The sequence below is a fragment of the Vigna angularis genome, chromosome 1 (genome assembly GCF_016808095.1).
Source record: "Vigna angularis cultivar LongXiaoDou No.4 chromosome 1, ASM1680809v1, whole genome shotgun sequence".
Classification (NCBI taxonomy): domain Eukaryota; kingdom Viridiplantae; phylum Streptophyta; class Magnoliopsida; order Fabales; family Fabaceae; genus Vigna; species Vigna angularis.
In genome coordinates, this window is record NC_068970.1 from 14,550,889 (window position 1) to 14,566,496 (window position 15,608).

The 15,608-nt window shown below is 28.9% G+C and overlaps 1 protein-coding gene across 1 annotated transcript; it reads left to right on the forward strand.

Annotated features, from left to right (window-relative positions):
• Nucleotides 1-3,099: 3,099 nt before the first annotated feature.
• Nucleotides 3,100-6,048, forward strand: LOC108331597 (geraniol 8-hydroxylase). Its single transcript, XM_017566401.2, has 2 exons — nucleotides 3,100-4,206; nucleotides 5,360-6,048. Exons 1-2 carry the CDS (start codon nucleotides 3,232-3,234, stop codon nucleotides 5,978-5,980), a joined length of 1,596 nt encoding a protein of 531 aa, XP_017421890.1. The 5' UTR covers nucleotides 3,100-3,231; the 3' UTR covers nucleotides 5,981-6,048.
• The last annotated feature ends 9,560 nt before the right edge of the window (nucleotides 6,049-15,608 follow it).

Consider the following 15,608-nt stretch of genomic DNA (forward strand, 5'->3'; position numbering starts at 1 on the left):
GATCTAACGGTCAAATAAGTCGTAATATATATTTTACCGAGATGACTCAGTAACAGATCTATAGGTGTAATTAATTTACTCCAACATGCAGGATTTATTTCTCTAAGTATAGACTTCTAATTACAAATCCCAACGGTCAAAGTGAAGAAATAGGTCTTAGGATTCATATATTAAAATTGTAGCTAAATCCAACGGTCAAAATAATTAAAAGAAAAGTTTTACCATACTAACTCGAAAATAAGAAAATTATAATCATAAAAACTAAATTTATATAAGTGAATAGATAACTACCATTACCAAAATTTTAACATACTCACAACTCATATTCATTATCATAACATGGATAAAAATCATATACAAGAAGGATTAGCTCCCCTTACCTCTATTCCAGACTTAATCTCCTGCTCCGACTTTGTTTCCCCGAAACCCTTCAGAACCTCTACTCTTCTTACAACTAAAAAAATTTCTCCCTAACTCTTTCTTCTCTATTTCTCAAGCTCTCACTTGATTCCTCTTTTCTTGGTGCAAAATACCCTTCCCTCCCATGGCTATTTATAGTAAAAAAATTTTACTATTCCTTAATATTTTAATATTATTTATTATTTTAATATTATTTAAAAATAATATTTCAATAATTTTCTCACCAAATCTGATCCAAATTTCTACCTACTACTTTCTTCCATGCTAAGAAATCCTCATGCTGAAAATTTATTTTTACTATTCACTTTTTACTATTTACTATTCACTTTTTACTATTTACTATTCACTTTTTACTATTTACTATTCACTTTTTACTATTCAATTTAAAAAATTTACTAAATAAGTTACCAAAAATTTGAACCTCTCCTTCTAAAATTACTATAATTTTATATCCAAAATTTACATTTTTCTATCCACTAAAATTATTATTACTAATAAAATGCTAAAATTTACTACTATAAATATTTTTCATGGGTCTTACAAAGTATGTAAAAATTAATATACATATTAATAGTAAAATAAAACAAAAATTTAACCTCAATAAAAGCATATAATATGATAAAACTGTAGACACGAAATCCACATATATGCTTGTTACATATATATATATATATATATATATATATATATATATATATATATATATATATATATATATATATATATATATATATATATATATATATATCAGTAAGTATTTTTTTTTAAAATCAAGAAGTAACAAGGGATTGCATTTATTAATTATAGAATCCAATTTTCGTTTAATTTCTATAAATTATTTTTTATAAAAAGAATATGTTTTTATTCTTCGAAATATTAATTATTATTTTTAGCATTATAAAGTAATACATTTTCATTTTCGTTTTTCCAAAATATTTTCTTTATTTCCAATTCTCCAAAATTTAAAATTGTTGCTTTCTAAAAATATATTTAAAGTAAATAAAAAATATTTAGTTTAGGATCCTATGTTTTGTAGACATCATACTTTATCCAACAAACAACCAAAATCAAAATTATCAATAAACGAATATATGAAAACTTTATGAAAAAAACTGGTAAGAAACTAACTAGCATCCAGTGACAGGAATTGGAGCTCAATGCGACAAAGTCAACAGATTCTCTTTAAAGTGTCGTTCAATGGTAAAAACTACTTCTCAATGTTCTGTTACGAAAATACTCTTTTACTTAGTGAATTTATGAAATTAAATTAAATTTATTTCCTTTTATTCTTTTCCTTATCAAATTCAGTTTAAAATATTCTTTTAACTGTACAAAATTGACCAATTGTCTAAGTAGAAATCTTCAATTTCATTGTATTCCTATATCACAACTTCAGCTTCGAACACATTAAATTTACATAACACATTAAGTTTTACATAACTTTCAAACAATACAAGCACATATTCAATCCACGACTCAAAATACAAATCAGTTCATGACTCCAAAATACTCATCATACATCATATTACTCTTACTCACACAACATAATCAACATACATACAATCAAAATGACAGAAAATCAACATACAGTTTTCTAAAAAACCCTAACTTGAGTCATCCTGTTGAGTTGAACATAATCTGTTATAAGAAACAAAGACCCTAAAAACTCTACAAACACAAACAACTTGGAATAGTGATCCAAATGTTGTGTTGGATTCACATCCCATAAGAAAGAATTTGGAAAGCTAGTAAGGTCACATGGAAAAAAAGACAGAGTTTACATTGTGAGAGAGATTAGACTCATAGAAAGGAAGGGATGTACTTACCTAGAGTTGGATTAGGACAATAGAGTGAAAAAACTCTCCTTTTGTGGATGTACTGCCAACCCTAACCTAGAAGAAAGAGAAAAGATTAGATGTTGAAGTGAGAGAAGAGAATAAAGAGAAGTCAAAACATGATAGTTATGTTCGTAGTGTACTTTGCACCTTTAAAAAGAAGGTATATATTTGGTATCTTCTTTTGTTTTTCCAATTTTACCATCTTAATATCTATCTTTTGATTTTAAATAATTATTCATAATAAAAAATATTTTTCAGTTTTATCATTTTAATAACTATTTTTTATTTAAATAATTACTCATTACAAAAAAATTATTTACTTTTTTTATTATTTTAATAACTACTTTTTCAAATTTAAGTAATTACTCAAAAAATTATATACAAAATATTACTTATAATATTTTTATTTCAATAACTAAAGTTTAATTTATCTGTCATATTTATATACATTTTTTTAAACTTTACTCTTTTAATTAATACTTTTAAATAATTTATAGATATTTAAAAAATCATACACATACGCGATAACGTGGGTATTTAACAAAAGTAATATATTAATATAATGAAATCATAACAATAAAATAAAAATATTAATACAAATAAATTAAAATAATAATAATAATCGTCATCATAAAATTATAAAATAATAATATAAATACAAAAATATAATATTTAATTGTTTTACAATTTTATTAATTTAATTTATTTATGCACTCATCCAACCATTCATATTCATTATTTTGATTAAATTTACAATCTCAACCTTTAATAAAAAGAATCAGACTTTCCATTCAGATTTCAATATGTTCTTAAGGGTCTGAAATTCCCTCAATGAAAAACCTAAACTATCTAAGATTCCCTTGCTGTCTTCTAACATCGAATCCCGACAAAACTTGTATCTGTCGTATTATTCTGGTTTTCTTTGAATTACTCGCTATCTCTACCTTCCAACTTGTTAAAAATATATACATATATGTTTTCCTCACCATCTATCCTCAAGCAATACACCACCATGCCTCTCTCCTCAATTCTATCTCAAACCCACTATTTCTCTGATCAACCCATAACTACCCTTATTCTCTTCTTCCTCTTCTTCCTAGTTGCGTCCTACCTATTCCTCAAACCCAACCCCCGAAACCTACCGCCGGGTCCACCGGGCCTCCCCTTCTTCGGGAACCTTTTATCTCTTCACCCAGATCTTCACACTTACTTCGCCGCCTTGGCCCAGATACACGGCCCAATTTTCAAACTTCGACTAGGGAGCAAGCTCGCCATCGTCATAACTAAACCCACCCTTGCTCGCGAGGTCCTCAAAGACAACGATATTGTTTTCGCCAACCGCGACGTCCCCGTAGCCGGTAGGATTGCCACCTATGGCGGCACCGACATAGTATGGACCCCGTACGGAGCCGAATGGCGGATGCTGAGGAAAGTGTGCGTGGTGAAGATGTTGAGCAACGTCACCCTAGATTCCGTCTACGATCTGCGGCGCAACGAGGTGTGCAAGATGGTGTCGTATTTGTACGACCGAGCGGGGAGTGCGGTGAACGTGGGGGAGCAGGTGTTTCTAGCGGTGATGAATGTGATAACCAGTATGATGTGGGGCGGGGAGGTGGAAGGGGTGGATAGGGAGATTTTGGGGGCGGAGTTCAGGGAGTTGGTGGCGGAGATGACGCAGCTGCTGGGGAAGCCCAATGTTTCGGACTTTTTTCCCGGGTTGGCCCGGTTCGATTTGCAGGGCGTGGAGAAAGAGATGCAGGCTCTGGTGCCCCGGTTCGATGAGATATTTGAAAGGATGATTGGTGAACGAGTGAAGGTGAATGAAAAAGAAGATGGGAAAAAGAAAGAAAGAAAAGATTTTCTGCAGTTTTTGTTGGATCTTAAGGATTCTGAAGGCCATGATTCAAAGACACCATTCACCATGACCCACCTTAAGGCCCTCCTCATGGTAACTTTCTTATCTCACTTTCCAACTTCAATTATGGTTTATCTTCTTTGCATCTCATTTTGGATTTCTATCCAAAATCTTAATAAAAATTATTTCTTCAACTTTACCTCTTCTTCTTAAAACTAAATTTTAAAATAAAATAATAATATATTTCGGTAAGTTTATGAAATGATAACAGTATACGAAGGAAACATTATGTTTCCACTTGTAAATACTCATTAATAAAAAAATATAAATTAAATTTTTAAATAAAAAATATTATAAATAAGTGTCGTCTATCGTTTTCAAAGTATGTCCTCATGCATGATCCAAATCTCAATAATACAGTTTTAAAATTTAAAGAGTGTTCAACACAATTAGTTATTGGCGTCTTCCTCACACATTCCGCATACCGACAATGAAAAATAATTATTTAAATTAAGATAAAGAAATTGAATATCTTATAGTTAATTTGATTGATATAATAAAAAAGTTGTAAAATGAATTTTTAAAATATAAGCTAAAGCTAAAATAAATTTTAGATTAAAATAAAAAATAATATCAAAATTTATTAAATAAAAAAGCTATAACTCAATAAAAATATAGTAAAATAAATAAATTTATAAAATAATAAATTTATTTTATTTATTATTTTAATAGCATAATTATAATTATATGAAAATAATTAAATAATTATATTAAAATATTACTGATTATATATAAATATAATAAAATATTTATAATATAATTGATCATATATTCACAATTAATTATTTTGTAAATGTTATTATATTACAATTTAATATTATGATTTAACGTGTGAACGATTATTTTTTTACATAATGATAGATTATTTATTTTTTATGTTAATATTTTTAAATGTAAAAAATTATATATAATGGTTTTTGTTTTTTTTGTTAATATTTTTAATACTTTATAGTCTTGTTTTCGTAATTTTCTTCAATTACAATTGTTTTCGCATGTAATTTTGGTTAGCAAACAAACAGGTTAGGTTTTATAAGTATAACATCATTTATGTTTATGTTTTGAGATAAGTAACTACATGGTTAATTTTGAAAACAGTTTTAGCTAATCAAATGGTAAATGATCTATTTTAAAATTGTTACAAGGGCGATTCCTTGAAGAATGTTGTGACTAACAGTAACACAAACAGGATATGGTTGTGGGTGGAACCGATACATCTTCGAACACGATTGAGTTTGCAATGGCAGAAATGATGCAGAAGCCAAATGTAATGAAGAAAGTCCAAGAAGAGTTGGAAGTCGTGGTTGGAAAAGATAGAATGGTAGAAGAGTCTGACATTCATAAGTTGCATTACTTGCAAGCAGTGATGAAAGAAACTCTTCGGTTGCATCCTACACTTCCACTTCTAGTCCCACATAGCCCCAGTGAAACCAGCAACGTCGGAGGCTACACCATCCCAAAGGGTTCTCGAATCTTCATCAATGTGTGGGCCATTCATAGAGACCCTTCCGTTTGGGAGAAACCTCTGGAATTTGATCCTACAAGGTTCTTGGATGATAAGTGGGATTTCAGTGGCAATGACTTCAGTTATTTTCCCTTTGGATCTGGAAGAAGAATCTGTGCAGGAATAGCAATGGCTGAGAAGACTGTTCTGCATCTTCTTGCCACACTTGTGCACTTGTTTGACTGGACAATACCACAAGGAGACAAGTTAGAAACAGCAGAAAAATTTGGAATTGTTCTAAGAAAGAATGTTCCTCTAGTTGCTATTCCCACCCCACGCTTCTCCAACCCAAACTTTTATAAGTAGAATGTAATATATTAGTCATGCATGCACCAAGCATGGGAGTACACTATACTAATAATAGTTATGTACCCACCATGTGCCTTTTGTTTTAAATACTTCAATCATGCAACCAAAAAAACACTGTTGTCTACAAAATATTAGCCTAGTCAAGACCTTAATATAAATGCATTTAGGTATAGATTGTCGGAGTTATATTGTTAAACCCTTTTTTTTAAAAAAAATCAAACTTTATGAAATGAGCAAATTACCGGCAAAAAGGTATGAATTAAACATTAAGAAATGAAACTGATTAGATGCATGAATAATTATTATAGACAACATTTTTTATCCGTGATAAGACAAATTTTAGGCATAAATAATTATTCTAAGAGCTTAACTTTTGCTTATTATCAGAAGAGGAAACATTGCCGTATTAACTAATACAAAATTTAATAAAATCTTCATCATTTAATTGCCGTAACTTCCATTATACACGTACATGAATTCTAAAAGTTTGGGAATGAGAACCGAACCGGTATAAGTTTCATTGTTATATGTAAAACATTAAGTTCATCTCAATTTTTATATCAGTTTGTATGGAGTTTTATCTCTTCTCTATTTTTATTGGATATACTCATACATAAGTAACTCTCTTTTTATTGTTTCAAATATTAATTGAGGAATATTTTTATAAAAATTAAAATCACAAACAAAAAATATATGATCAAGTATTAATGCAAAAAGAATGTATATTTTTCTAATATTAAATATTAATAAAAAATTTATAATTATATAAATATTAGTTGGGTACGAGGACCAGAATAGGTATGTTTGTTTATATATGTCAAGTTCCTATTCTCATACTTATGTTAATACATATATAGTTTCAATCTCGTCCCTATTTAACTATCAAATTGCTACAAAATTTTTCATAGTAAAATCAGGTAACTGATTAATTAGGTAGAGATATAACCTCTTTTTATTCTGTAGTTAATTCATTCTTAATCCCTGGCTAACCGGAGAGATAAAGTTTTATAATTTTTATCTACTTTTTAACTACTTTATTGCAACTTTGCTTACATGAGTTTGTAGTTAATCCGTCATAACACTAATCTTGTTAATTCATAGTTAATTTTTCACAATTTAATAATCGCGAAATTTCTTCCATCTTCGCAGTTGGAAAGATTTTAGGATTCCTTGTGAGAATGGAGCAGTAACCTATTACTATTCTCTTTGTTAAGCAAATGGAGCTAAGGGAATTCACTCTAACCTTCACTACAAAAAAGAAGAACATTATCGAAAGTTAAAAGTTCTTGGAAAACGCCAGAAACCGTCGGTACAAGGTGATTACAGATAGTTTATCGACGGCCAAAAAACCCTTGGTAAATCCCTTGTTGGTAATATTTACTGAGGGCTTTTGTCTTTCGGTAATTACCGAGGGACAAAAGCCTTCGGTAATTACCGAAGGCGGAAAAAAAATATTGCACTAGAGAAAGTCCCTAGTTGGGTGGTTTGATACTAAAACAAGTATGGAAGAGATTTAAACACACAAAAGAATGTTCAAGCAACTTTGTTTGATGATTTTAATTGTGTTTAAACTCTAAAATGAGTTATAAACAGCCTGCAACTGAAAATCACTACTTCACTTCCATTTTAACTCAAAAAGTGATGGTTTAGAAAGAAAATCTTCATATAAACCAAGCTATGACCAAATGAGGTGCATAAGACTTTACTTTTAATTCTTTTTTCCTTTTTTAAACTTTTCAAAAGTGTGAACAAAGTTCAAATGGGAAGATTGAAGAGTGCTACTAACAGGTCAGAAGTATGAAGAGAGTGAGGTGTTGGGTTAACTTCAACAACACTTTTAAACCATTCAATCAATATCAAACTTCATTTCTAATAAAAACTTTTAAATAATTAAAAATAACATAAGCTCTGAAGCCATACAATTCAAATAATTAATGACAATTAAAAATCAGAATCAATTATGAGTTAGCCAAAGAATGTGTTGAAACAGATTTCTTTGGTGCAAAGAGAGTAACTAAAGCTCTTCTTCCTCTGCTCCAACTCTCCACTTCACCAAGGATTGTCAATATCTCTGGTCAAATACAACTATTGAAGGTAAAGTTAAATTCAAAACATAAATGAGTATGGTTTACTGTGAAGTGTTGCATAGTTTTTTCACATTCTTTCTTTGAGAATGAAGAAAGCATCAATTAATCTCTGCCAAAGCAATGAAACCAGACAAGTTGTTATCACTTCTCTTCCTCTGGTTGCATAGATTTTTACTTATGAATACATATGTCTAGTTTCACTAAATCCAAACAAGAAAACAAAGTCTTGTAAACTAGTTGCCTTTCAATATATAATTGAAGCTTTCAATTCAGAGTATCATATTCAGGCTATAGAGTTGGCATATATAGCTTGATTGCTAACTCTATATTAATTTATATTAGCTTTTTTTTACTGGCTAATAAAATTTGTGAAGTGATTAAAAATTATTTTAGTAAAACAGTAATTAATTCAAAGATACTTTAGGAAAAAAGGGAAACATGAGTGCATAGAATCTGTTATCACTTCTCTTCCTCTGGTTGCATAGATTTTTACTTATGAATACATATGTCTAGTTTCACTAAATCCAAACAAGAAAACAAAGTCTTGTAAACTAGTTGCCTTTCAATATATATATATATATATATATATATATATATATATATATATATATATATATATATATATATATAATTGAAGCTTTCAATTCAGAGTATCATATTCAGGCTATAGAGTTGGCATATATAGCTTGATTGCTAACTCTATATTAATTTATATTAGCTTTTTTTTACTGGCTAATAAAATTTGTGAAGTGATTAAAAATTATTTTAGTAAAACAGTAATTAATTCAAAGATACTTTAGGAAAAAAGGGAAACATGAGTGCATAGAATCTGTTATCTGCTATCTACTCATTGCATGTTATCTTCTCTACTTGAGTCCATAGAATCTGTATAAACATTTTTCTGGACTAATCTTAATTACTCAACTTCCTACATTTGGTAATCTTTTCCAAAGAATTCAAAACAAAAGATGGATTTTGTGTTGCCAATGTTAGTGATGTTGCTGTTGTTATAGTTTTAAGATCGAATATTTTGTGGCTTCTTTGTGTTGCAATAGGGTAATGCATTAAGAGTTGAGAGTGCTCGATGCACTAGAGTACTTGCTAATGGCCTTATAGATGCTGCTTGGGAATTTATTGGACAAAATTTCATGCTTCCTCACCGTCCTATCTTAGCTAGTTATAACATGTAAACATTATGGCTTCTCATGTACTGTATCTAAAATGTAATTTGTTGCTCTAGTGGAAGCTAAAAATATTACTAGATTATTAGTATTAAAATATAGTTGAGGCCCTTTCTCACCTGACAATCAGATGCAAATGTACGAGAATATTTAAAAGAGTTTGTGAATGGGAATGTTGTACAGGGCCGCTCAAATCATGGGAAGTTTGTTCCTAATCAAAAGGTTTTGGAACTGAGGAAAAAATTAATTAAGTTTATGGAGGAACACATTAATTAAGTGCTTAAACCTGTCATTAGTATGTTCCTTCCTAATGCTTGTGGTATTTTATATTTATGTGTTGAACAAAAGACATGAGTTCAGATCTGAGAATCAACACGTTATCACCTCAATGTGATGTATTGGAGTTAAATCACAATCAATTCCTGCTTCTTATGGACCCATATAATTGACGAAACCTAAACACCAAAAAAGGTGAATACGAAACTGACCCCTCAAAGTATCAGTGTTGGACTGTTGCTTCTCTAATCTAATCACTTTCACATCAACCCTTATACAATTCACTTAGAAAAATTGTATCTTTCATCTCCCAAAAACACCCTAATGCTTTTTTCTAGTTTTTGTTCATTTAACCACTTGCCAAACCTTTTATTACCTCTCATAATGCGCCAAATAGTGTTATCTACAGGGAGGAGTATGTGCTTGTTAATAGATAGTTGATTACAGTAAGATTAAATACTAAGCATGCATCTGGTGGTAACAACCATTTATAGTTTAAAATCTCATCATTAAAGGAAAATATATGACAGGGTTGAGCATTGTTATAACTCAACAAGACAATTGAGAAAATTTCATAACAGAACACAACTCTTATAACATCATTGCCACCCAAAATAGAACAATCCACTATATCAATTGTTAAAATCAACCGAACAAAACATCTTCTATTCTAAATGAAAAGAAAAGAAACAAAACACAGTGAACACCATCACTACACAAAATAATAATGACATGTTCTATAACAAATCATATTGCATAAACTAATTCAGAGCATACATTGGACAAAGTCGGAACAAATTCTTCTTAGGTTTTATAGTTCATCAATCAAAATGACAACTTACCTCGACGGTAGCCCCTTCAATAGCCTCTAAAGCGGTAGTGGAAGACCTTGTCACGCAGCGACACTCCCCTGGTTATGTCGCCTCGTCTACGCCGCCTCGTCGAATATCCTCCATCGCGACAATGTTAGTCGTCGTCACGCACCTAGAACCCCGTCGTCATGCAACCAAAACCCCGTCGTCACCCACCAAGAACCCCACCTACAATTTCCTCGCGACAATGGTAGCCTTCAACTCAACCACCCACCACCTTGCTCAGCTCAGGACATTGCAAAACCGCTACAAGAAAAAAGGTTCCACCACTGACGCGTAATCGAAAAGAGTAACAGGAAAAGAAAATGAGATGGGAGAATGGGAGACTTCACCTATAATGGAGGAGTGGGGAAGAAGCGTATCCCAATTGTGGTTAGGGTGGGAAGCAGTCTGCACAAGCTACAGAGTGAGTTCGTAAAGGGAGTTAGGGTAGAGAAATCTGAATATTGGGAAAGAAGGAGTTTTCGCGAAATGAGGGGAGGGAAATATCTCACTTTCTAATTTCATATACACCATCCACTTACCGACGGTCGTTTGCCTTCGGTAATGACTCGTGTCCATTATAGACGGTCATTATCCTTCGGTAAAGTCTTACTACACAAGCCTTCAAAAAAGCCTTCGGTAAACTACATTTACCGAAGGCCAAAAGGCCTTCGGTAATACACCGCCGATAATAATTGTTTTTCCTGTAGTGGTTGTTACTCTCACTGTCCTCATCAATTGTTTATGTCACTTAGACCAACTCAGATTCGGTTTCTCTATATTTGCAAATATTCTGAAACGGGGTTATCATCCAGATGTTATTACGTTAACTACACTAATGAGAGGTCTCTCTAATAAGGGTGAGATAAATAAAGCCCATATCCTGCATGATAAAATAGTAGCACTAGGGTTTCTGGTCGACGAAATTAATCACAGGACTCTGATCAATGGATTATGCAGAGAGGGAGGAAACTAAAGCTGCAATCAAATTATTCTGAATGATTAAAGATCGGTCAATAGTATTAATGTACACTACACTTATTGACTCTTTATTCAAAGATAAACGTTCCAAAAAAGCTTATGATTTGTACACTAAAATGATTGTCAGGGGAATTAATTGTAATGTTGTTACCTATACGGTTGTAGTTAATGGTCTTTGTTCGATGAATAGGTCAGGAATGAAATGCAGTCAAATGGCGTGAGGCCAAATGTTCATACATATAATACTCATTGATGGATTTGGTAAGGATGGAATGCTCACCAATACTGTCTTAGGTATGATGATGAGAGCCTACCTAAAACTTGGTTTTTATGTCTTTCATTCTTTAATGCATATGTATGGCTTAGTTAATGAAATGAAAAATGCAAAACAAGTACGGAATGCTATTTTTTTTTTTATCAAACCAATTTTCACACAAAAGTGCTAAAGAAGGACAGAGTCCAAATCAAAAACAAAAACAAAGACAAAAATATGCATGCAGTCCAAGCCAAATTCAGAATCCAAACACAAGAAAAGGAAATAAAAAATAGTGTTTCATCCTACACCTTCAAGATCTCATCCTATACCTCCAAAAAATTAACTTTTAATCTTCTGAAATCTCATCATTATCCTACATCTTTAATTTTATAAAAAAATTTACTTTTAACTTTAATAAATATACTTTTATTTTCTTTCTACACCACCTTAATAATAACTAAATTTAAAATTCAAATATTATTTAATATAATTTTATATTTTAATAATTATTAAAATATGATTTATGTTATAATAATAGTTATATTAAAAATATAAAAATAAAATAATTAAAATAAAAATAAAAACAATAAAAACAAAATTATATTAAATAAAATATTTAATATATTCAAACATATTAAATTATATTAAAATATTAAATTAAATTAAATAATTATTAAAATTTAAATAAAAAATAAATTTTAAAACAATTATTTATCAAATAACAAATAAAATTATATTAAATAAAATATTTAAATATACTAAATTATATTAAAATATTAAATTAAATTAAATAATTATTAAAATTTATATATAAAATAAAATTTTAAAAACCATTCTTTATGGATAATATCGATTCATAACTTATCGGATATATCCGATTAACAAATTTTTCAAAATTTTATTTTTTTTAATTTTAAATATTATTAAATTTAATTTAATATTTTAATATAATTTAATATATTTAAATATATTAAATATGATTTTAAGTATTATTTTTATTTTCATTTTTATTTTAGTTATTTTTTAATTTTCTTAATAAAACTATTTTAAAAATATAAATCATATTTTATTAATTATTAAAATATAAAAATATAATAAGTAATATTATAATTTTTATTTAAGTTTAGTATTTATTAAATTTTAAATAAAAAGCAAAAGTATTAACATATTTTACAGATTTTAATATATAAATAAGTTTTTTAAAATTTTCATTTTTATTTAAAATTTAGTAATTATTTAATTTATTTAAATATTCTATTATAATTTAATATATTTAAATATATTAAATCAAATTTATTATTATTTTTTTTATTATTTTATTTTTATGTTTTTAATATAACTATTATTATAATATAAATTATATTTTAATAATTATTAAAATACAAAATTATTTTAAATAATATTTAAATTTTAAATTAAATTAAATTATTATTAAGCTGGTGAAGATCGTTTTTAGTAAAAAAGAAAAGAAAATAGAAAAATATTTATTTAAGTTAAAAATGAAGAGTTTTAAAAAAGTTGGAGGTGCAGGATGAGATGTCAGAAAGTTAGAAGTGAAATTTTTGGAAGTGCAGGATGAGATCTTGGAGGTGTAAGATGAAACACTCAACAAAAAAATGCTGACAGAAATGGAATGGACCTATAGCCTGCGTCCCCTTTTTGGTTTTGAGAGTTACTCCCTACACCACCCCACTTTGCTCCCTGCACCACCATATTTTTTTTAAATTCCAAAACTATCCTTTATATTTTAAAATATCCTACACCCCAACCTCTTTTCTTCAACGGATGTCAACATTCGTTGAAGAAAGAATTCAAGGGATGTACCAATGAGATTCAGTCCTAATGTTTGGAGCTACAATATCATATTAAATGGACTCGTAAAAAACAATAGGACATAAGAGACTATAAATCCAGGAGGTAGCTAAGTAATTAGGTAGAGACATAATCTCTCGTTATTTTGTAGCTAATTCATTGTTAATCCTTGGCTAATTGGAGTGATAAAGTTTTATAATTTCTATCTATTTTTTAGCTACTTTCTCGCAACTTTGTTCACATGAGTTTGTAGCTAATCCTTCATAACACTAATCTTGTTAATTTGTAGTTAATTTTTCACAATTTTGGTATCGTTAATTCATAGTTAATTTGTTGTAGTTCTCGCTAGTCCATAACTAATTTGTTGCAATTATATTCTTGCTAATGCATATCTCATTTCTCACAAATTGTATTTTCTTAATTACAATATTACTTCGTAGTTATTCACTCTCTAATCCATGATAAGTTATATTCATATTTTGTTAAATAGAATTATTTCATAATTATTTACTCTTTGATCCATAATAAGTCATGTTATTAAATTTGTACGTACAATGAGAAGGAAGAGTAAGAAAATGAAAATTTTTACAATCATCAAAGTATTTCCAACAACTCCAATATTTGTAATACATATTCAAAAAGGAAATTAGATAATCAATCTTGCAATGATCAAATATTTCAAACAATTATATCGAATAGTATAAAAAATAATATAAAATTTTCCACCAGTATTTTGGACACAAAAACATTAGAATGTATCAACACAATTAAAATAGAAATAAAGTTTTTGATTCTTTAAGGCACACTTTCATTTTTGTTTCTTTAAAGCTAACAATAATTCTGTTTTAAAATATTGCATTGCTCTTGCATTTGTTGTTGCATAACTGCTTGTATTTCTCATTGTGCCTTCATTTATGCTTGCAACTGTGTAGCTAATGTAGTGATTTCTTCTTGTGTAGCCAATGTAGTGATTTCTCATCAGTTGTTGGATTTGGATTTTGGAAAAAGGGACCTTCAACGGTTGAAGATGAAACATATGGATTAATTAATACCAAGATCCAAGTTGTAGCCAATGCCATAAATTCTACCTTTCTTATTATCTCCACTGGTTTCTATCCAAATATACTATAGGTTATTTTTACTTGTCTTTCTCATATTTTTCGGCCATAGCATTTTCATATGATTCTTACATCAAATCAATATGTTAGCAATATTATAAATAAACAGTTTAACAAGCCTAATGTTTTGTTAGACACATATCATCTTTTCTTTTATGAATTTTGTTGTATATAATTCATCATAAAACTTTTATATTCTTCTTCATGTGAAAAAACATGCAATTCAAGACTCATGCATCAACATGTAATTCAACAAAGGATTAACTATATGTAATTAGCTCTTTTTTCTTTTTGGAGAAGTGCATGCTCGATCATCGATCTCTTCTACGACCGGAATTCCTCTCGTAAAAGTCATGTTTCCTAGATTGTTTTTTTGAGACCCAACTAAAAGTCATGTTTCCTAAGAAGAACTTTGCCTATAACTGGTTTTTTTTTTTCTTCTTCTTAATTTATTATTACTTTTATTAATATTATACTTTTAATATGTTCGTTTATATTTTAAATAAAATTATAATATTATTCTGCATATAATTTTTATTTATTAACATTTTATGATTTTATTTTAGCCAAATGATATCTTTGTACATTATTTATTTCACCTTTCTGTAAATTAAATTCCAATACAATATGGAAGTGAGTAAAAGAATTGACTTCGTACTTTAATTTCTACAAGTTATTTTTCATAATTCCAGAATTTAAATTTAGAAAAGTCAACCTTTTACATTTGGAACACACTTTGAAGAACAAGAAATAAATTTTTGAAAAACATTTTATATTGACCCAAAATTCCATGATCTGAAGATAATAAAATAAAATAACAAAGAAATGAAAAAATAAATAAAGATAGTAAGCCCTAAATATGATGAAATTTACCATAGTAGCACAAATTATGAGAAAGGGGAAGGTCCCACAATTTTACCAATGTTTAACTTTTAAGAACAAACTGCATTTAACATCATCTACCACGTTTGCTTCTATCGTGATCAAAAGTCACTGGTAACATAAACATACTATACATTCATCTTAATATAAATTCTATGTAGACTTTAGAGGAGGGAGA

Coding starts and splice junctions, on each gene's coding strand:
- LOC108331597 (XM_017566401.2), top strand. CDS start 3,232: ATGTTTTCCTCACCATCTATCCTCAAGCAATACACCACCATGCCTCTC. Junction 4,207..5,359: donor ACCTTAAGGCCCTCCTCATG/GTAACTTTCTTA, acceptor TAACACAAACAG/GATATGGTTGTGGGTGGAAC.